This window comes from Fistularia commersonii, chromosome 10 (genome assembly GCF_037954325.1).
Source record: "Fistularia commersonii isolate RoL2024-O1a breed Wild chromosome 10, RoL_Fcom_v1.0, whole genome shotgun sequence".
In the NCBI taxonomy this organism is placed as follows: domain Eukaryota; kingdom Metazoa; phylum Chordata; class Actinopteri; order Syngnathiformes; family Fistulariidae; genus Fistularia; species Fistularia commersonii.
In genome coordinates, this window is record NC_141293.1 from 7,469,833 (window position 1) to 7,493,955 (window position 24,123).

At 44.9% G+C, this 24,123-nt stretch overlaps 1 protein-coding gene across 5 annotated transcripts in view; it reads right to left on the reverse strand.

Moving 5' to 3' along the window:
* larp4b (La ribonucleoprotein 4B) overlaps nt 1-18,903 on the reverse strand; it is a 33,570-nt gene extending 14,667 nt beyond the window's left edge. For 2 of the 5 annotated variants that reach the window (XM_086153484.1, XM_086153482.1), the window contains exons 1-4: nt 18,305-18,902; nt 15,274-15,408; nt 4,699-4,852; nt 604-786 (exon numbers count right to left, since the gene is read on the reverse strand). In XM_086153484.1, the coding sequence (XP_086009610.1) occupies nt 604-786; nt 4,699-4,852; nt 15,274-15,354 (418 nt within the window). In that variant the 5' untranslated portion in view covers nt 15,355-15,408; nt 18,305-18,902. Of the gene's footprint in view, nt 1-603; nt 787-4,698; nt 4,853-15,273; nt 15,409-18,304 lie in introns of all 5 variants that reach the window. The other 3 variants (XM_086153486.1, XM_086153483.1, XM_086153487.1) reach the window with 3 other exon arrangements.
* Between the last annotated feature and the right edge of the window lie 5,220 nt (nt 18,904-24,123).

The following is a 24,123-nucleotide window of genomic DNA, read 5'->3' on the forward strand; positions in this document are numbered from 1 at the left end:
CCCTAAATCTTGAAAAGAATTGCAGGCTCGTCACGGCTTTCAGTGAAAATCTTAGTCAACAACTTCAGCTTTCAGCTGGCCTCAAGCTGAGGGGCTCGCTCACACATCAGAAGCATCCCGTGTGTGTGTGTGTGTGTGTGTGTGTGTGTGTGTGTGTGTGTGTGTGTGTGCTCCGCTGCTCCTTTTGTTTATGATTTGGGTAAAAATCCTCTCAGTAACCGGCTTTTGTCTGCACACATCTTGAACTTCGTAGCGTTTCAATTAATTTAATATGTGAGCAAACTGAGTAACAAGCTCGGTCACAGAACAAATTAAACTCGTAAGCAAACGTTTAACTATACATTTTAAATAAATGCAATATCAAACTCAAATCCTCCCACCCAGGCCTTTATTGCAAAATGTTTGGTGTAAAATTAACAGATTTGACAACGTGATGCATGCAGATAAATCTGTGCGGAGGGTGCCAAATATTTGCCTCATTGTCTACTAGAACAGCATGCATATTTTCCCCCTGAGGGGGATTTTTAAAGCCAGCAGATTTCTCCTGCTGATCAGTAGCATGATGAAAACAAAACAAAAAAAAAAAACATAACTAATCACTACCTGGCCCACCTGTTTGCCCAGACTGCCCAGACTCTGGGAATTCGGGGTAGGCTGGCTCGGAGCACTCCAGGGTGACGGAGGCCAAGGGAGCCGGTTCGGCCAGCATCACTGGTACCGGTGGAGGCTCATCTGGGTCGGTTAGTAGGGGCTCCTTGTAAGCCTTGTCCTCGTTGGCTTCATAGCCTGCGACAGCAAAGACGGGTGGGGGAGGGACGCCGTTTCAAAATTGAGTTTTCATTGTTTCGTCTTTCAAGCGGACTTCGCAAGTAACAATGAACCACGACTTCACAAAAAGGCACAAGAGTTTGTGGCATTGTTTAGGTTAAAAAAAATACAAAACTGCTTTGCACCTCTGTGGATCAAGAAAAGCAAAATACAAAATATACAACAGGGTGCCAAGAGAGGAACTATTGTACAGTATGAGGAAGTCTGGAGGGGCAGAAGTATGTTAGACTGGTGCAGGACATGTATGCGAGCTGTGAGACAGTGGCGAGGTGTGCTGAATGTGTGACAGAGAAGTTCGAAGTGGAGGTTGGACTACATCGGGGATCAACTCTGAGCCCCTTCTTGTTTGCAGTGGTGATTGGCAAGCTGACAGATGAGCTTAGACAGGAATCTCCATGGACCATGATCTTTTCAGGTGACATTGTGATCTGTAATGAGAGCAGGGAGCAGCTAGAGGTATGTTCTGGAGAGGAATGAAAGTTAGCCGCAACAAGACAGATTATATGTGTGTGAATGAGAGGGACCCAAGGGAAACGATGAAGTGATAGGAAGTGGAAATCAAGAAGGTGGAGGAATTTAAGTACTAAGGGGCAAATGTCCACAACAATGAAGAGTGTGGAGAAGGGGGGAAGACACAGGTGAAGAAAAGTGTCAGGGAAAACCATGGGATAAAAGAATATCAGCCAGATTTAAAAGAAAGGTTTACAAGACAGTGATGAGAACAGCGATGACGTATGCTTTGGCGACAGCAGTATTGAAGGGAAGATGGGGAGCAGAGCTAAACTTAGCACAGATGAAAATGTTGAGGTTCCTCTTTGGGAGTAACATGGATGGATAGAGGGACAGCATATGTTAGATGTTTAGGAGATAAGGTCAGAAAAAGCAGACTGAGATGGTTTGGTCATGGACACAGGTGGGATAGTGAATACATTAGCAGGAGGATGCTGGGATTGGAGCTGCCAGGCAGGAGGTCTAGAAGAAGACCAAAGAGAAGATTTATGGATGGAGTGAAAGAGGACATGACGTTAGTTGATGTGACAGAAGAGGATACAGAGAATAGGGTTGGATGGAAAGGTTGATTCGCCGCAAAGGAAAGAAGAAGATATAAAGCCGGGCGCTAAAACAAATCTCCGACAAGCGGCTACAACTTGTGTTCCAGTAAATAGAATACACAAAATACATGGAGGACTGGCCAAAGGCTGTCTTTCTTTATTGTGCAAATATTTTTTGTGTTAGACTGATGTACAATTGTTGTCCTGTCTGTTTACCCCCAAACTGTATTCCGCAGCAATAAAAGAGACAGATTGTGAAATCCAGAAAAAAATAAATCTTTATCTCATCAGATAAACAGATGTTGACAAGAGTATTCCTTTAGAGTTAAAACCTGCAGCTGAAAAAGGAAACCTTGAGCCAAAATAACCCCAGCGGAGCTACTCAGGAGCCACTAGATGATTCAGCTGTCATTGCCCCGCCGTTGTCGGCTTTCAAGCAACCCCTAAGACAAAATGTTTTTGATGGGAAGACTGATACAGAGGACCACGGTGAGCAGAGCTGTAGGAAAAGTCGGGGGCGGGAAATGCATATTGCAAAGGTGTCTGCTCTAATATCTAGTCAGAAACACGACAAACGTTTGGGCCCTTCCCAAGAAGTTACGGTCGCGGAGTTTTATTCAATTACGTCATGACATCTGAATGTTCTAAGTCACAAAAGGCCACAACATCAATTTTCAAGGTGAAACTGGATTTATATTTGGGGAATGAATCTCAAGATTCAAAAATGGTTTTCAGAACCCAAAGCTGGAAAGGAAAAGGATGGTTAGTGATTCTGTGGACCACAAGATGGTCAGATTTGAACCAAAGTTGTATGCTTATTTTGCTAATTAATGGTGTGCAAGCTCAACAGGCATGTGTACTGATGCAGTCTGGTTCAATTGGCTGTCTTTAAGCATAAAAAATCAACAGCAACTTAACTGGTAGATGCTCAGCAACAAATCACTCGTCTTTGCATTGGACTTTTTTTGGAAAAATAAAAAAAAGTCTGGACTTTTCGCACAATTCAATTCCTAATAGTTGATTAACAAGCTTATTTCAAAGCGGCGCCCCATGGAGAAAGCAGACGATTCTAAATGACTCACTTAACATTCATAATTTGATTTATTTGTCATTGTGAAAGCCAAAATGAGCTGATTATCTTTCTCCCCCTCACCCTAAATTTAACAAAGCGGTTAGCTTTACCAGAGGTGAGCAACATGGGCTCACAGAAAACTCTCTAGTGCTTCTCTGTAGCACCACAATGCTAACCCTGATGAAAAGTCAACGTTTTTAGGTTTGCTTTATTTCCAAACACGGACTCCTTATTTTATGGTACATCCGCGGTGAACACGAATAAAACCACTTTCAACCTGCAGCTCCATTTCACTTGGTGTCAGCATGTCCTGCACACAGGCCCTTTTTGAATTACAGTTAAATACATCCTCCAGTCAAACAGCGACAGTGGGTGGTAGGGGTGAGGAGCCGGTCACAGAGCGCCGTGGAAAGAATTCCCTGCCCTGAAGTCAAAATTCAAAAGGAGTCCACCGTGAGGCTGGGCGGACTTTACCGAGTCGCTAGTCGCCTTCAGCATTAAGACCCTCACAATCGCGGGAGATGAAGTGGCCTTGGCTGTCAATCAAGAACCAAAACGCAGACTTATCAGTGAATTTCCTTTTGCCGCCGTGTCGGCACTGGCAATCAGCCAAGCCCATTACAGTGAAATATTACAATCATATGTGAGGCGAGAACGACGACGGCAATATTCATAGCTCACGCTAAATTGAATATGAATGATTAAAGAGGTGTCCCCAGAAAACGGTGCAGAAAGCAGCGTGAAGGGAGGCTACCAAGTCTTCGGAGTCTCGGCTGTGATTACAGGTTATTACTGTGTTATTGTCACAAGCGTATTCTACTGGAAGACAGGAAGTAAATTGGCTTTTCCCCCCAAATAATCTCCTCTACTTTCCACAAAACATTTCTGTCTTCTGAGGAGGTTTTCAGAAGCAAGGCTGAAAGTATGACATTTGATTGCCTGTGAGGTACTGAAGACCAACAGGTACAACTACTACTGCTAAATGTTAATGTTCCTCAGTGAGCAGTCCAGAAGAGCTTGGACTTCTTTATCACTCCATTTTCCTACAGTATTGTTTAATTTTGTTACAAGAAAATACCTGACCAGTGTGCGCCCGCAGTCTATAGAAGGATAAGGATCCTGCCTTGGAGTAGCAGTTAAGGTTCCTCTGCTGTCCCAGTGCACCAAGAAACGGCGCTGATTCTAAAAAAGTTCTAGGAACAGTTCCCGGAGTATGGGAGGGGCTCCCGTGTCCTACTTTTGTTATTTTCTGATTTGTGCAATTATTATTATTATTATTATTATTTCAACTATTATTATTGGAACAAGGCTGGAACTTTATGTTGCAAAACAAGTCATATTAAATGGTTGCAAGACAAATCTTTTTCATCAACTGCACCTCCGATGTTTTGTTTACAACCAGATAAGACTGCATTGACACAAAGATGTGTTGGCGTGTACAATAGTCGGTAAGATTGAAACCGAGGAGAAGTGGAAGTCAGACGTGCCCGTTGTCTCTGCAGGCTTTGATGCAGGGAATATTTTATCTATCCCTGGTCAAGCTTAATAACAAAGCTCATAAATAACTGGTAGTAAAACGTTATCTCTCCAAAGCATCGACCAATCATTGTTGACCAACTGGGCCGTTCCACTTGCATCTTTTTGAATTTGCACGTTCTTCCTCTTTCTCTGTAACACAATTGTTTTATTTTTATTTTTTGTCGTCTCCATTTTGTAGAGACTCGTGGCGGTTCGCAGCAGACTGACCTTCTGGGCCTGGGTCGGTTGAGCTATCGCAGCCCTCCTTCCATGGCTGCAGGGCAGCAGTTGTGGTGTCGGTGCTCCCACTGGGGTCCAGGCTAAACATGTGGTTGGCCCATGCTTTCGCATTGGGGTTGAGGTCTGAAACCTTGGCGGATTCCTGTAGGAGACACAGCGAGAGCAAAGCTGTTACCCTGTGAAAAACGTGACCTTCTGTCCACATGGGGGCGACTGGATAGGGATTTTAAGGAATCCTTTCTGGTTGTGCTGCTCCCTTGTAATTAATATGCAAATTGAGAGGGATTAGTGATTTTTTTTTTTTTTATTTAATAATTATCTCATCTGATTTCTGCAACTGTTTGTTTGGTTTTTCATTTCGCAATCAACACCTATTCGGCCATGAAAGATTAACTGCGCCGGCATAAAAGGTCGAGACATCTTGGCTTGTCAGCTGAAAATAAATAAAGCTCGGAAGGGATTCTGCGCATTCCTTGTACGGGCAGCCGTGACGTAACTCCACCGCAGCAGACGTTCAGGCGTGTCAGCTGATGCGAACGTGAACTGCAAATGACATCAACACAAGAATTTCATAAAAATGCTTGAGCCAACTAATGAGCGTGAAACAACAAAAGGTGCAAAGACCAGCAAACTCCTCAGTCTCCGGAAACCATCACAGAAACTGATTCAGTTCTGTTTTCCTTAAAACTGCCCTTCGTTACAAATGGATTTGTTGTCCAAATGACAGTAGAGGATTAGAAATTTGCAATTAGCCGGCTGAATAAATATTTCAGCTAGAAGACGGTGGTAAGCAGAAGCCTCCCGAAACTTCCATTTTCGATTTGCTGACTTACACAACAGGTTTAAGTTATCAGGCGTTTCATCATTTTGTGCGACAACCTCGTCTGCGGGCAGCATTACTCAGGCCGATAACATTTGACAGGAGCTGCTTCCCATGGCGGGGGCGGCGTGAGCCGACGGGGTCCGTAAAGCCTGTAAAGCTCCCTGCGGTTTGCCGGACATAACCACAGGATCAAAGCGACGGTCCGGCACGCCGGTTTCACGAGCTAACGGGCTGTCAGCGAGCGCCGTGGTCAGAGCCAGAATCGTGTTCGGTTGGCGAGGTGCAGCCAATCCATGATTAACACATAAACCCGGTCTGCACCCCGCCACTGCCGGGGATGCTCATGAGCATCGCTCCTCCGTTTGAAGTCGCCACCTCCACATCTCACAAAGTCGCAGCAGCTCTCGTCAGATCTCGGCCGCCGACAGCCTCCCCTGCCCCCTGTGGGCTTGGGCTGACGTCGTGAAAGCTGACTGGCCGTCTGGCGCCTGCTTCGCAGCAGCCTCCGCTCTGCCTTCGTTACTGCCTTTCGCTCCAGGACACCGCCGCCGCCGCCTTGGACGGGCGCGCCAAACCGCGTACCTGAGCTCAAACGGGTAGCCTCCTGCTCTTTGCTGACGCAATGCTCTCCTTGTGACGGCCTCGAGTGATTGGTGAAATGTTTGTGTCTCTATACGATGTGGGAATGAGAGTGAATGGTGACATATGATGATCTGTATGACGTGTCAATGACAGAGTGAATGGTTGTTGTATATCTATATGACATGTGAATGTCATATAGATGAATACTTGTGTCTATACGATATGTGAATGACAAGAGTGGATGTCTTCTTATATCTATATGGTGTGCGAATGAGAGGATGAATGGTTATATATATCTATATGGTGTGTCAATGAGGGTGAATGGTTGTTAAACATCTATATGATGTATGGATGAAAGGGTGAATACATGTGTCTCTATATGACATGTGAATGAGAGTGAATGTTATGTCCATACGATGTGTGAATGGTGCTTTGTCTCTATATGATGTGTGAATGACAGAGTGAAAGGTTTCTATATATCTATATGATGTATGAATGAGAAGATGTATGGTTATATATATCTATATCAGGGGCGCCCAACACGTCAATCTGGATCTACTGGTCGATCGCAGAGGCAACACGGGTCGATCGCGGAGCCCTGCCTTTCAAAATAAACACTACCGCACAACATAAAAAAATGACTCAACCGCGTATCATTGGCCACTGCGGCATTGACGCGCTTGATTGACATACAGTACAGCCAATCCGAGATCTCAATATGAATACCGTTCCACCAGAACTGATGGATTTGGAAGTGTGTTGGACTGGGCTACCTGTTAGTTGACTAAGTCCATTCAGTGCAAGACGTCATCAGAGTAAGGCCAAAAATTGAGGTAAGGTAAGGTAATGGCCTAAAATGCACACAATTATATTGTGCCATACATGTTCATACTGTTATGCAAGGGAAACAATACACACATGCATGCACGGGCACACACAGCTGGTAGATCATTCTGAATTGGTCATTTTAAGAGTAGATCACAAGCCAAAAAAGTATGGGCACCCATGAACTATATGATGTGTGAATAACAGAGTGAATGTTTGATAGCAATATGACATGAATGAAAGGGTGAACGGTTTCTATTCATCTATATCACGAGTGAATGGTTGTAATGTACCTGTGACATGTGAACGAAAGGGTGACTAGTTCTCTTTATATACGATGTGTGAATGAGAGAATGGTTTTTTATTTATGTATTTGTTGCCTAAATGTGAGGGTGAATAGTGTCTCTATATAACGTGTGAATGAGAGTGAATGGTTGTATGTCTACATGGATGAAAGAGTGAATGTTGTATGTCTCTATATGACATCTGAGTGAGAGGGTGAATGGTTGCATGCCTCTAAGTGGTTCTGTGATCAACCGGCGACCAATCCGGGGTGAATAATGAATGAATGAATCAGTGAAAGAAAACTAGAAGCGATTAACCAAACTTATGGCTTCTTCCAAAAAAAAGGAGTTAACCAGCAAAAAACAAGCAAAGAATCATCTAAAACCAACAACCAACCAAAATGACTGAATGTTCGGTATACAAAACACTGCCAACATTAAGTAACTTGAGGGCAAAAAAATTCAGATGAATTTACCTCGCAGTTAAAATTGCAAAGGAAAATTGTTTATTTAAAATAGGACCCATGAGTTTAATCAGCTTCCAGCAGGGACAGTGGCTACAAAAAAAAATATATAGCCTACGGCTCTTTTACGACAATTTTTTTGAGAGGCGGCGCTGCAGAAGTGTGATGCGGTGAGCAGCCATCCTGACCAGGTGCAACCAAAGGAGCAGGGGTTTGACAAACCCACTCAGAGGACATTTGGAGGAAAATGATCAAATCATGCCCACGTCCCGCTACCTCTGGTGGAAAACCGTCGGAAGTATGGCCGCGTTCCGAGCACAGCCTGACCTTTAAGCGTTTTGAAAAAAACAGGGGAAGGTTAGCTGCTACCCTTATTATGCGGGGTATTTTGGGAGAGCGGCGGATGTGATTTGTCATGAAAAAAAAAAAAAAAAAAAAGAGACAGGAGACGAGTTACGGCGGGTGTCAGGGCAGGGCGGCCGTTGCAGCCTGAGGTTTATTGCACCGCAGACACACTCGGCAGACGTGCCAGAGTCCTTTAGGGCAGGAAACAATAGCGGCTGTATTTAGAGCTTATCGGCCCCACTGCAGACCCGAGGCCCCTTTTTGCTCCCCGGCGGCTCCTGGCGGCCTGAGAAGATGGGCAGCCAAATGCAGGCACCACCACCTGATGCTCCAGCGTGTCTGGAGGCTGGAGTCCCGAGGCATTCAAACGTTATAGGTTTTGCAGTAAATACCTGTGTTAGTTCCTGATAGCCAGCTTCGGTAGAAGCAGGACGCTGCCGAACATTGATTTTAAACGACACCTGGCGTAAAAGACGGGTTTCATGAGGAAAACTTTTTTAAAGCTCTGGAAGTCTTCTCCTTGGGGCCGCTCCCTTCAGAGGTCATCACAGCCAATCATCTCCCTCCACCTCACACCAACTGTCTTCTTGACCTCCTTCCCTCACAGCAGAAAAGTCATCCAAAACCTCCTCCAACCTCAGAGTCCTTCTACCCAAACGTTCCTCTGTCCACCTCCAAATCAACTCAATCTGACATTATCTCCAGAACATCTAACATTTGCTGCTCCTCTCCATCCTGTTGCTCCCAAGGAGGACCACCACATCTCCATCTCTGCCTCCTGTCTTCTCAGCATTTCCAAACCAGACATGGCCACCCTGGCCTGCATCTTCTCCCTCTTTCCTTTCATACTCTTTCATCACCCTTGACCTTTCCCTCCAACCATTCCAACCTGCTTGCACATGTTCCTCCACCTTTTCTACACCCTCTCCATTGCTCTTGTAAGGTGACACTCCAAATTTATAATGGCCATACACGGCTTTATGTTACACTAGGAGACTATTTGTTCCTCATTTAACTGGTTTCAAAGCCAAAATAAGTTGTCATGATGCATTTCTCGGTCACCTTTGGAGGCAGAATGGCTGACACTCATTAAAGCTGTAACATATTTACCATCCAATCACATTAAAATGTAAACAAAAGATGGCCAGTTTGCCAAATGAGGTGCATATGAACCACGCCAGCGCATTCTGGAAATCGGCGAAGGAGGAAAGAGGCTTGGCCTGTTTGTTTCGTCACGAGGCCTGAAAAGTGATCTTTTAAGTTAGTGTTACATTGGTTGACATGTAACAATAAGGGCTTCGTGGTCTGAAAAGCTAAATCAAAGTGGTGTCTGGTGGGTATGGAACAGTTCAACCCTTATCAGGCCGTACGCCTGGATTAAGTCAAATCACAAAATGTGACAGAAAAAAAAAAGGAATCTCGATAACAACAGATTCCCAAGTGAAACTTATCTGTTGTTGCCATGGCGCCAAGCTGTCAGTCGACGGAGATGGTGACTGGACAAAGTGCAGCATGAGGAGCCAACTGAGATGTTTGTGTTTCTCCGGATGGCAGCTTTACAACTTGGGTGTCTATGACGACGATGGGGGGGTTCAGAGTCCGACGGGAAGGGCCGAACATTTCCTGAGAGCATCCAAAAAACTTCTTCACACGGGGACTAGAGTTTGAGTTTTATTTCAAAGCGGGAATTTCAGATTCTAACAACGATTCACGAACGTCAGGAATATGCAGAGCATGAAGTTGCAGGTTTGAGTTGTCTTATTATTCCCACAAATCACCTACAGATCCCTCTGTTGCCTTGACAAAAAAGCAAACTTGAGGGCAAAAACCATGACCTTAGAATCAGCGCAATTTGAGAAAACTGTGGCTTTCGTGAACGGTTCCAGCCAAAAAGATTCTTTGAACGGTTAACACGTATCTTAGATAACAACGGATCCAGACAGATGACAAAACACCCTTTCCGATTAAGGAAAATTATCTTTTTTTTTTAACTGCCAATCATCCAATCTTGAAAGCACAGAGATAAAAGCGGGTAGCGTTTACATTCCACCTGCTGGTGTCTGAGGCTTCTGGCGGCTTCAGACCATAACCGATTGAATTTAGCACCTTTGCACGATCTCCCTCTCCCCTTCAAACACACACACACACACACACACACACACACACACACACACACACACACACACACACACACACACACACACACACACACACACACACACACACACACACCTTTAAATAGGTCATGTTCAAGTTGGGTTTCTACACATATGTGCAGGGCATATGGCCTCTGTTTGTGTGTGCGTGTGTTCATGTGAATAAGGAATGAGGTGGAAAACACAAGGGCTCCGTGGCGTCACACGGCCTGTGTTGCTATGGCGCCGGTCAGGATTTGATGATAAGACGACATTTTAAATACATTTTGGATAGATTAAAATGGGAAGTAGATTAAAAAAAAAAAACATTACAAGTACAGATCACACTACTCGGTTTGATGTTGATCATCCGTTGGTAAAACTAACTGGGTACTTGTACAGCTGAACATACAAGTGTCTGGAGTCTTTTGTCTTGCTCTGTTTTGTATCGAAATCGGGCAAGCTAACGTCCCGAGGTGTGGATTTAATTCTGGAAGCGGCATTTCAGTTCTCTGACCGCTTTTCCCCGCCACTAATCCTGGCTGGTAATAAGACCTCCAGCCCGAGGCACTGGCCCACTAGACTCCATTAAGGGGAGTTTGCCCCATTCCTCTGCCAATCTTCTTTCCAATCTTGGTGGTGTGTAAACGACAGTGGAAAACTCTTTCCATTTCCTAAATTTGGAGCGCTCAGGAAAAATAACTTTTTCTGCGCCCGAAGGCCATCTGCTTGCTCCACGCCCGACTCCTTAGTGCCACATTCTTTTCCATTTGAAGAGATTGATTGAAGCCCATCGGGGGCGAGCGTGAAGACGCAGCCCCCTTCAGCATGTTTCGTAACAACCACGGATTTCGGCTCTGAGTTCAATTTCCTGCACTTCCGAAGTATCTGAGCCGCCAACCACGTTTTGCAACCTTGTGGAACTACGTCTGAGGGAGCTCGAAGAACAAGCTTGTCTTCTGAGTCTTATTGAGGCTGTGCTGGTGTTCCTCTGCTAATAGCAGGGGTACAATAGACAACATTGGAGGACAGTTACGCCTTAGCATTTCCAGTCCTTTGCGGGTTTTTACCAATTTAAATGAAAAATGTACAAGTTGGCTTTGGCCAGCATAGAGAAGCGGTATCTTTCTGTGCTGGATTAAAGAGAAATGTAAAAGACAAGAAGGCTTGGCGATCGCAGCTCTACATCCACCAAAGCTGCTCTCTCACTGGAGGAACCCTTTGCGTTTCCTAGAAGCTTTTCAGGAATAATCAAGTTTTTTTGGTAAATTCGGACAGCAGAGGAACCAACTAACCATGGGTCTCACTTCCGAGAACCATTTTAGCTCCCACGAAGGGTCTTTTTATGGTTCCATAGGAACTCGTGTGACATATGTGCTTAGTGGAACTCATAAGCCACGCTTATTACCGGTACTTCTCGAGGACCGTGAAGCATCATTTTTAAAACCTATCCTGGTCACTAATCAGAAGTTTTCTTGCAACAAAATGGACAGAAGCAGCAAGACATGGAATGACAAAGAGGTCCATCAACATCAACATTTTGGCAAAAATAAGCCCCGCCGGCAAAGCAGTGCAGGGAGAAGATAAAAACACCTCAACGCATCTGATAGTCAGTGGTGATTATTCCATAAACGCTATGGCAGCTTCCACCTCCAAGTTGTCCGTGTCTTCTTCAGTGGTTTGTTGTTGAGTGTGGTTCTAAGGGTCCACGTGGCTGACATTTGCGTCACACTGGTCCTTACAGTAGTTACTTACTGACTGTGGGAATGCAAAACTAAACAGTTCCCACAGCAGACGCTAGTTCCTGGACTCAAATTCAAGCTGGTTAGTTCTTACAACAGTAAGCTAATATTTCTCCGTAAGCGTTAAGTGCGTCACATAAACAGCAAATTTAATAAGTCTGGTGTAACGGTAGCAACTGCGACCACTGTGACCACTTTTTTTGATTTTCAGTTTCATTAAAAGTTATTTAACAAGCACAAAAAAAAAGCATGTCTGTGGTGTGTTTACCGAATTCATCTGGACTAATTGAGCCCATCAGGTAGAGTGAAGCCAAAAAAACAACAAGACCTCCTTTTTAATTATCTAAGAGCCAATATGCACAGAACCTTTTTCTTAAATTTTTGGAAGTTAAAATTCTAGGTGGACAGCAAAAAGGGGTTCCAAAACACAGACACACAAACACTGCGTTTCACCACCAAGGGAACAAACAAACTCGTGTCTCAATCGCGTTGTTTTGCTCATCAAGGATCTAGACGCGTGATTGTCGGTTGCTCAAGCTGCTGGGAACAAGTTCACACAGCACATCCAGGATTTAGCGCTATTCAAGCGGCGGTAATATATCACCCGGGGTGACTGCACGTAACTCAGCCCGTCCCAGTCAAGGCCTCTCACGTGCTGCCGCCAATCAAAGCGGCGGCGTGGCGCAATCATTAGCCATAAAGAGTCTGCGAATTAATTAAGGTGGGGACGGTGTGCACAGCCGGCCACAGAGGGAGGATTGTCGAGGAGCACAAAGGGGAATTAATCCCTCGGCGTGAACACAAGCGCCACAATGGCCAGCGTATAAGCCTGACATACCGCATTGTATTTCTCATTTAACTTTAACTCTGCATCGAAGGGTGGGGAATCTGGAACTTGCCGTCACGAGTTAAAAATTGCAAGAGCACCACAACGCCATGGAAAAGGCGGTGCCTGGCTGAGAAGCATGGGTTCATGGGGATCAATAGGCTCGCCGTTTCACGCAGTACATGCACGCCTCAAGTTAGGTATATGCCCTGGATTCAGATTTCATGTTTCTATGAAACTGACCTACACAGCTCTTTATCTATGAGAAAACTGTTTTTTTAACCATTGTATCGCTTGGAAAGCTTGGACACACCTCGCAGGGTAAACTGAACCCCAAGTCGACCCCCTCCTTTAAAACGCAAAAATCAGATAATATATATTAAACCCTCTGAAACTAACTTCACACAATAGGTGAGCAGTCTCTTGTGAAAGTAATTACAGCTAATATAATTTCAACAAAGACGTCTCTAACATTTCCCTTTAGACACGTCCAACATAACAGTGTCTCTTTAAGCTACACATTAAATACAGTCACAGATAAATTTACAGGATTAGAAACAAGATTGTGGCACACCAATCATTCATTTGCCATCATCTTTTTTCCTTTTGATTCAAAATGTAAGCATTACGAGGCTGAATCTGAGTTACAAGGAACTTGGATCAGAGCAGCGAGCGAGAGATCAAGATTCCCTTCAGACATGCTAACACGTCAGGGAAAAAGCAGAGCAGAAGTGTGATGACCCCACAGACAATGGTGGTTGATCACGTGACCCTGCTGCCTGGAGACAGTTGATGTTACCCATCAATAGTAACCTGCCGCTAATGCTGTTGTTGATGGGTAGCCAAACGTGGGACAAGGTGCATATCGGAGTCTTTAATCCGGTGCCTGTGCCAAGCCCATCCAAACACACACACTGTGCACGTGCGGGAAAACCTGAAGGCTAATGCACCGTTAAAATGGTGTCGGCCAATCACTGCCTCGGCTCTCTGTTAATCCCTTTACCAGAGTTTTTGTGGGGTTTTTTTGGGGACGGCTGTTTTTGGTTTTGGTGACGGTCTCATCATTGTTTCGCAGTTGCGCGGTCCCGCATGAAAGCCAGGACAACATGAGGAAGGGGCGGAAAGCTAATAAGCAAACACGAAGAGACAACACAAGAGCTAATTATGAATTAGCATGGGGGGGGTTGATTAAAGCAACAGAAATGTCGAATTTGTCAACAACAAGCTTGACTGGCTGTAAAAACTAGGTGTTGGTTTGTTTGCCCAGCGCCACACACAAGATGCACAGGTGTTTAGTTTTTTTTTTCTCCCAGCTCAGGCCTTCATGCTTCAACAGACAACAAAATGTCATGGCCGCAATCAGCAGAGACAAATTAAAACAGGTTGTTTGGTTACAGGCGTTCTCGCGCTCTGATATGCCGCTTGCAGCTGACGAAGCGGTTGAGCATCAGCCACGCAGAAAATACTACTTCAAGAACAGTCATTCATTCAGTAGTTATGCCGCTTATCTTGCACTCTGGTTTTGCTGGAGCCTATCTCAGCTGTGATTGGACAAGAGGCGGGGCTCCCCCAGATTCATCACAGGGCCAAATACAGAGACGTACAACTATTCACACGTTGGAGCAATGTAGGGTCACTAATAAAGGCTCCACCATGTTTCTGGACTGTATTAGGAACCCCACGCAGGCATATGAAGAACATGGGGACTCCAGACAGAAAGCACCAGGGACCTTGGAGCTGTGAGGAGGCGGTGCTAACCACTGCGCCACCCACTTATAGAACATTTAGAAAATCAACACATGACTTGGTGACAAATTAGCAAACAAAGACTTAAAAGTGCAGACATCTGGTGTGGATGACCGCTCACTGTTAACTTTACAGATGTTTACTTTTCCAGGGAATAGGAAGTGTAATGTCATTGTACCATTTAATCCTTTATTATGACAATAAAACAGAACCGCCCACAGCAAACAAGCCACCGCGAAGAAATGTCTGTTTCACATTCATTACACACAAAGAAGTACATCTACCAGGTAATTTATTCAGCATTCTTTTTCTAGAATTAAAGCACAGGACGTTCGTACCGGGCCGCATCCAAGGTGCTGGTCAGCGATTTAACTTGTCAAGAGGGTTGATTTGCCGGGAACATCAAAATCTCTGTTTATGGCTGCGCTTCCCCATCAGTGAACATGTGAAACGCCACTCTAAGTGAACACGCGGTCACATGCAAAGCCTTCCCACATCAAACCATTTCCATCACATTTAAACCTATTACATGAATCATAATTGATAGAAATTGTCATCACTCAAGCAACATTGGCAGTTAACCTAGCTGGTCCCTGAGCTGGAGAGAAAATTGAGAAGTTTTAGGCGTCTGCATTGTCACAACAACCTCATTAGACTTAAGCTCCACAGGAAGCAGTAGAACATCTGGGTAGTCATGGACAACTGGAAAAAGGCTATTAAAATACAGCCAGCTCCAAAAATATAAGTGATAAATGCGCGCGTGTGTGTGTGTGTGTAGATGTAAAACCTACCAACTGAGAACTCTCTTTTGCCTCTTGTACTTGCTGCACCTGTGGTTCAGCTACAACTTTCGTGTCCTGGTCAGAAGTCATGAGCCGTCTGCTTCTTGGCTCCTCAGGGAGAAGACGCTGTGTCACCAAGTCAAGCTGCAGTGGAGGAAGAGGGGGGGACAAACACATCAGATATGAGCGGCGGATGTTTGTCCCGCGACACGTGTGAGACGAAAGGCCGGGGAGCAGTGTCCGACAGTAACTCCGTCCAGGACTGATGAACTTAGCAGCATAGCATGTCGCATTTGAATTTTCATCAAAATGAACACAAAAGTGTGCAAGATTGCAGTGGATGACAATATAACAGCATATATTCTGTAATATAACTGCTGTTCAGAATGGGGGAAAAAAAAGCCTCTTTGGTTTATTACTCTTTGATCCATGTATTTCAAGTCTTATTCTACCAAGTCGCATTCAATGGCTCTCGCACTCTATTAACCAGAGGCAGCAGATGGTTTGTTCCGCAGAACCATCTGGGGGGAGAAGCTGTAAAATCTGTTTAACTGTCAAAAAAAAAGAAAAAAAAATTGTCAGGTCACCGGATGAGCCTTCTGTCTTTCACAGCCGAAGCCAGGAATTGAAAACGTCTAGTCCGTGGAGGAGCACCTCAAGTCGCTGATATTTACTCCGATTGGGCATGGGCGCTACGGTAGCATCCATGCTAACAACTTTAGCATCTAAACAACACATAATTTCCTGCTAAAATATCAACCGTCAAGCCACTTTCAGGGACATCACACCCAAGAATCAGGTTTCCTATGGTTGAAACACACTTGGCAGGCAGGACGGGTAGCCCAACAGCAGCAACCTGTCACACAAATTCACCTGCTGCTGAGAGATTTCATTATTTTCTTGCACGGCTTCAAACAAGCCTGTGATGCTATTAAACTCATTTTCACTCATCTTTATTTATTTTATTCTAGTTTCTCAATTGTTTTTTTTTTCCTCCCCACGCCATAAAGTTGTAATAAACACACCAGGACAGGACAAGGTGTTCACCAAAAAGAAGTCATGTAATACGAAGAATGTTTGCTGAAGGTCAGTAAACGTCTCGTTTGTTGTTGTTATTAAACGGTAGCACTTTATCAGATTCAGACAAAACACCAGGAACAATGTCTAGCCCCTCTGCCTCACTGGCTGCCGAATATCACCAGGAAATCCAAAACTGATCATTATTGATTAACCGCTATCTAACATCTACACGTAAATAGGAAATTCCCATGAGATGTTCTGACCATTATAACAAACCCCTCCCGTTTAATCCCAACTTTTCCAAGTCTTGGCTCTCTCTGAAATGCAGGTGCCTGATTGGCCAATCCCTTCCACTCCACCTGACCTCCACCATTGCAGAGCAAAGTAGACGGGGCCCCGGCTGAGTCATCGCGAGGCTACAAACACCTTGGTTTGTGCCCCGCTGGGGCCGTTTGTACTGCGGGGGTAATCCACCAACAATCGAGGGCCTGTCTCTGACACGGGCCCTCGTTGTGTTTGCATACAAAGCAGAAAAAGAATGGCATGGCTGTAAAGCTACTGACCTTTGATCCACATACTGATTCCCATACACGGCCTGCGTGTGTGTGTGAGTGTGTGTGTGTGTGTGTGTGCGCGTGCTCAATGCCACTGCGATGAACGAGGGTGAACACAACCATCAATTCTAGTCAACTATCAAAACAACTGTTGTGATGAGATGTCGGCATCGGATTTATGACCTGCTGGCCTCGACCCCTTCTACTTCTGTGTTTTGACAGCGACAGTAAATAACAGGAAAACCAGGCACAAGCGAAAACTTTGATAAACATAGTCCGCGCAGTTTAGTGGCAATCAGGTTTGGAGACAGTGACGTGGTGACAGCGGAACCGGGTTCTTCTGGAACTGCTGGAAAATCTCAATGTGTTGCTATCGTCTCACAGCAGCGTTCACGTGGGGTCGGTATCTCGCACCTGTTCGGGACACCAATGGAGGCTCTGTGAATAAATCGATTCTACCTTTATGGCTCACCCAGAAGGACTTTGATGTTACTGTTATTATTATCAGTGACGCTAGTTCTCAGCTGTTCTGCCACTATCTTTTCTCTTTTTATTTCCATATTACTGGGCTAGATCATGCTCTTCACCTCCTTGAAAGAGTTAATAAAACAAAACAGGCAGCGGTTATTCTCGGGGCATCTTTGTGTGTTGTGCAGGATGATGATAATGGAGAAAAGGACAATGTTTATGACAAACATGACAAATATTCTCTCTCCACCTAGTCAAGGTTGACCCTGAATCAAAGCACTTCCTACCTCTGGCTTGTTTCCACTGCACACAATAAACAACAGATGATTTATAAGCCGAGGACTCCATTTTTCCTGCAAGTTTTGTTGTTGTTTTTATTTTTTCCTTTTGCTGTGTAGGTTTCCGCTGTGGAAGAGGATGGTCATTTGGCATCTCCAACGCCTACAGGGTGGAGGATTGTTGTGTTTATCTTCATCCAGACAAGCCACGGCACACTTCTGACAGCCGCTTTGCGTGGACCCACGCAACCGCAGACGCAATGCGGGGCCCGGGCGTGTTTAGCCGCCGACAGCCGGCGAGGCTCTCAAGCCATGCTCGTGCAGAGGGGGGCCATGCCCGGCGGCGTGTGACACCGTAGACACCACCCGGAGGTTAGGAGTTGCAAATACAACCCCCGCCTTTGCTGAGTAAACAGCTCCGGACTAATAATTAAAAGTTGTCTCGAAACTACTAGCAACGTCTGGGAGGAGGAAGGGGGAGCTGCTTGCAGCAACATCCAATGAAAGATGGCGACCTCCAGCGTGATTTTCGCCCCCCATCGTTTTGAATCAAGCTAATATTTAGTTAGCAAGCATGCTAGCTCCTCAATTCGCTCGTGTTTTAACGCAGCGGGGGAGGAACGGGAGAGGGGGAGGGGGAGTGACAGTCCTTCCACATGCCAGTGTTGTTTTTACAACGTTTTCCCGAGTTATTAGTTTTAGTAGCGGCTTCGTACTCACCTGTCAAGTCTCAAGAGCACGGCAATGCGAATACTCGGTCGGTGGCGGCAGCTGGCGGCGCTGGGCTGAGGCCTTGAGCTGGCTTCCAGGCTAAATACGCAGGGTATTAGCTAGCAGGCTATGTCGCGCACGCTAGCTAGAAACAACCCCAGTTTACCACTCCTGACTTCGGCGGGAATAATCCTCGGGGTTCGGTGGGGTAGAGCCAAGAACAGTCGCGGCCTAAATGACAGGACGACGCCCCGAATAAGTGCGCGGAAAACAACGGTCTCTCCCGGACCAAACACTGCAAGCTAGCTAGTAAGTAAGCTAGCTACGGGTTAGCTAGGTGGCTAGCTAGCTAGCTTGCTTGCTTTTCAACTTTGTGCAGTCGGGCTCGATAAATCTGGCGCCTGGAAATTCACACAGAGCAAACTCCCTCAAAATCAGCAGCCGCGAGGCTCCACGGGACGGGGGAAGTGAACAACCGACCGAAAACCCTGAAACCGAGGAAGAAACGTCTCAAAAGGTCCCGATCGATCGCACACTCATTACTGCTGAAGATGAGACAGAGGATTTTGGAATGGAGAAGTCGCCGTTTCCTTTCCCTTTCGTGTGCAACGCCGAAGATCGTCTATAATGAGACGATGGCTTGCTCCTCTGTTAATTACAAATATAAACTTTGCAACTTCCTTAACTATTAGCACTGCAGTCAACATATTTGTTTAAGAGAAAAAGTGAATTTGTAGTTAAATCAGTATCACTGCAAATATCTTGTTTCCCCCTTGCTATTTCTGAAGGGTGTGCACTCATAGGATAAATAAGAGTATATATTTTTTTATATACGTTTGATGAATTGGAATTTTTGTCACAGCTTTATTGATTGGCGTGTTGGTAGAAAATAAACTAAATAAGCGTTTATTATTTTTGTATGTTCCATATAATTAGAACTCATTCAAATGTTGTTTTCCAGTTCCTCTCTGGCTATTTAAAGGTTTTTTTTATTGTTGTTTCTCACTTCACAAGGAAAATTTCTTGCCAAGTCATTGTATAATTTGCTGATTTTCAGGAACGATCATGCAGGGATTGGGTGTACCGGTAGTTTCTTGTTTCCTAATCAATAAGCATACCAAATAACAAATGGCATTTTCTTCATGATTCTGCAAAATAATTAGTTTGCTGGCAGAACTGTTTTTCATCTGTCACCCCTCCCATCCCCTTTCTCTTGTCCGAGAAGCATTTATCTCTGCTGTATTACAGTCCAAATTCATGCATACTTTATAAAACCGATGACAGAAATAACTTATTAAAAGGACTAATAAATAAATAGACCCTCATATAAATAATTCATGTGAACTCAGCAGGGAGATGGATTCGATGTTAGACCGGCGAATTCACTGGCAGAGTGGCACCTCTTATTTTTTCCCACATCTCTGAACCCAAAGCTGTCACTCGAGCTCCCGCCCCTCCTCCCCATTCTGCGCCCTCGCGCTCGCAGTTGGCTGCGCTGATTGGTCGGCGCTCAAGGTGGGCGCACGCGGACCCACTCGTGATCAGAGCAATTGGGCGTGGCCTGAGGGACACCGAGCTTGCTGATTGGCTGTTTCGTCACGGCCGCAGATCACAACAAATATTCAGGGATCGGGGAGGGAGGGGGCTGCCAGTTCGGAAAAAACACCAGTTGAGCGTGTTGTGCTATTTTTATATTACTACAGCTGCACTTATTGGTTACTTAAACACATTATTATTGCCATTTCCGGGGTCCAAAAAAGAAAATAAATACAGCAAAAGCTTATTGCATTCACTAAAAAAAAGAAATTTCATGTAATACTATCGTTATACATGCTATTATTAGATATGACATTTTTATGATCCAGGCGGTTACTTTAGAAAATATGGCCCCATGTATTTTTATGTTTCAGTATCCATACTGGGTAAATGTCCATTTATTGTGTAAATGTCAATCCAAACGGTGTAACTCTCACTGTCATGTTTTATCAGTTGTTTTTCTTTTTCAGACAGCTTATTTTTAGTGAGATCATTTCCTGATTAAATGCGTGTTTGTTTATTAGTGTCTGTCCTTTTCTTAACACAACACTCGGAGCAAAAGTGTTCTAGAAATGTATTATTATCATTATTGTTTAGAAAGCCTTTGCACAACTTTCATAGACATCTTGTCTCAATAGGGAAGTAAGCCTAAAGATGGAAACAATGCAGGAAGACTGATGAAGGACGTCTTGGCGTGAAAATCATCCTTGACAGCGGTGACAACTGGGCACCCTCACAATTCTGGATGCCAACAGCTGTCAAACCCTGCAGAGGTGCAAGAGAAAGACAAACGCATCGGTTGGTGACGTGTGCACGGCGGGGGGCTGAAGCAGCAACCGGCAGCTGTGATGTCACAAGGATGGTGGCGACGTCGCACAGGGAGCCAAAATGTCATACAGAGGGTGGTGCACTGTGGAGAACGTGGCCGACACCACAGCCTCGCTGTTCCGCTGTGACATCACTAACCTGCTATCTGAGCACGGTGTCACATGTCAACTGTCCTCTTTTTGTTTTTGTCCGTTTTTTTTTTTTTGTCTCTGCAGTCATTCATTCATTCGTGCAAGAAAATAACTGACCTGCCCTGGAGGCAGTTCAATATTTTTCTGGAGCCACAGGGTTGTTTCCACAAGCCGAACAATTCATTCTTCAGAAACAAACCGAGCAGGGATGGAATGATCAAAGGTGAAAAGTCAAAATCCATGTGAACCTGAAGACCATGCAAACACACATGACAGGGAAATTGTGAATAAAAACATTTCAGGGATATTTTGTGTGATGTTGATGAGAAGAACAGAATGTAAGATGCAAAGTGTTAACGTTCAGCTGTGCAGTGTTATCACATGCTCTAAAAACACAGGTGCAGTCTTTTGCAAACAACCTCGGGGACCCTGCGCAATTCTAGATGGACATTCATTCAACTGAATCTGGCTGGCGGACGCAACCATACCCAAGTGTCACCTGCTGCAATCTTCCTTAGAATTTCACATGTCCAGAGCGAGGAAATCGACAGGCATCACTGCACACCCATCATACTCACACTGATGGACACTGAATCAGTCTACAGAGTGTTAGACTTGGTCCTTGTGCAGTAAACTTACAATGCTCATAAAAACCTACACCTTAATCCTCTGTATTCACTACAGAGAATTCTGGCTATATTGTCTGTGTAGTAAAATCCCACTTATCCCTGTAGTCCTTGTCAATCAACAACCTTCATGTGGAGGATGAACACTACTTCAGCATGCAGGGAAGCCTCTGGGATGTGACTGGCCAAGAGGGTAGATATAGAATTTAGTAAAGGATATTGGATGGCTAACTGAGGGAAAACACCTGCCTCATCGTGATCAGGCAGCAAAAACTTACCGCTCTCAAAAATAACTATCAATTCTAATGTATTGAGTAGAATGTATGTGCATTATTATTCTTCTTCTCCTTTCGGCTTTTCCCTTCAGGGGTCTCCACAGGGAATCAACCTTCTCCATCTAACCTTATTCTCTGTATCATCCTCTCTCACTACCTCCATAAATCTTCTCTTTGGTCTTCCTCGAGACCTCCTGCCTGGCAGCTCCAATTCCAGCATCTGTCCACCAATATATTCACCATCCCTCCTCTGTACGTGACCGAACCGTCACAGTCTGGCTTCTCTGACCTTCTCTCCAAAACATCTGACGTGCTGTTCCTCTGATAGACTCATTCCTGATCCTATCCATCCTGGTCACTCCCAAAGACAACCTCAACATCCTCATCTCTGTGACCTTTAGTTCTGCCCCCTGTCTTTTGGTCATTGTAACAGTTTCTAGTCCATACAGCATCGCTGGTCTCACCACTGTCTTGTACACCTTTCCTTTTATTCTGGCTGAAAGTCTTCTATCACATAGTACCCCTGACACTTTTCTCCACCCATTCCAACCTGCTTGGACCCGTCTCTTCACCTCTTTTCCACACTCTCCATTGCTCTGGACTGTTGACCCTAAGTACCTGAAATCCTCCAGCTTCTTGATCTTCACTTCCCGTAGCCTCTCTGTTCCACCTGAGTTCCTCTCATTCACACACATATATTCTGTCTTGCTGCGACTAACTTTCATTCCTCTCCTTTCCAGAGCATACCTCCACCTCTCTAGATTTTCCTCTACCTGTTTTCTGCTCTCACTACAGGTCACAATGTCATCTGCAAACATCATGGTCCATGGAGATTCCCGTCCAACCTCATCTGTCAGCCAGTCCATCACCACTGCAAACAAGAAGGGGCTTAAAGCTGATCCCTGATGAAGTCCCACCTCCACCTTGAACTTCTGTTACCCCCACAGCACACGTACTACTGTCTCTCAGCTAGCATACATGTCCTGGACCAGTCTAACATAATTCTTTGCCACTCCAGAGTTCCTCAAACAATACCAGAGCTCCTCTCTTGGCACCCTGTAGTATGTGTATTCTAGGTCTACAAAAACACAATGCAGCTCCCTCTGGCCTTCTCTATACTTCTCTATTAGCATTCTCAAAGCAAATACTGCATCTGTAGTACTCTTTCTAGGCATGAACCCATTCTGCTCTCAATCTAGTTTCCACTACTCTTTCCCATAACTTAATTGTACGACTCATCAGCTTTATCCCTCTATAGTTGCCGCAATTCTGCACATCCCCCTTAAAAATAGACACCATCACACTTCATCTCCATTCTTCAGGCATCTTCTCACTCTCGAGTCAGAAACTCTCCCGCTGCTTCTCCTAGACACTTCCACACCTCCACAAGTATATCATCAGGACCAACTGCCTTTCCACTCTTCATCCTCTTCAATACCTTCCTCACTTCACTTTTACTATTCTCTGCTACTTTGTGGTCCACAATAGTCACCTCTTCATCCCTTGCCTCTTTCATTTTCCAAATTCATCAGCTCTTCAAAGTACTCTTTCCATCTTCCTGTCACTCTTCTAGCATCTGTCAATACATTTCCCTCTCTATCCTTAATCACCCAGACCTGTTGTACATCCTTTCCATCTTTATCTCTCTGTTTCACCAACCTGTATAGATCATTCTCACCCTCCTTACTATCCAACCGGGCATACAGGTCATCGTATGCCCTTTGTTTTCCCTTTGCTACTTCTATCTTTGTCTTAAGTTGTATCTCTCTGTACTCCTGTCTGTTCTCTTCAGTCCTCTCAGTGTCCAACTTCTTCTTTGCTAACCGCTTTCTCAATATATTCTCCTGCAATTCCTCATTCAACTACCAAGTTTCCTTATCTACTTTCCTTCAAGATGACACACCAAGTACTCCTCTACCTGTCTCCTTGATAATAGCTGTTGTTGTCCAATCATCTGGAAGCTCTCCCTGACCACCCAGAGCCTTTCTCAACTCCTCCCTGAAAACCATACAACACTCCTCCCTTTTCAGCTTCCACCACTTTGTCCTCTGCTCTGTCTTTGTCCTCTTGATCTTCCTTGTCACCAGTCATCCTTCGAACCACCATCCTATGCTGTCTGGCTACACTCTCACCTACAACTACTTTGCAGTCACTGATCTCTTTCAGGTTACCTCGTCTATACAAGATGTAGTCTACCTGCGTGCTCCTGCCTCCGCTCTTATAAGTTACCCTATGTTCCTGTTTTTTTCTGGAAAAAGGTATTCACTACACCCATTTCCATCCTTTTTGCAAAATTACCACCATCTGTCCCTCTGCATTCCTATCCTGGATACCAAATCTGCCCATCATTTCTTCATCCCCTCTATTGCCTTCCCCAACATGTCCATTGAAGTCTGCACCAATTACCACCCTCTCATTTCTGGGAATATTAT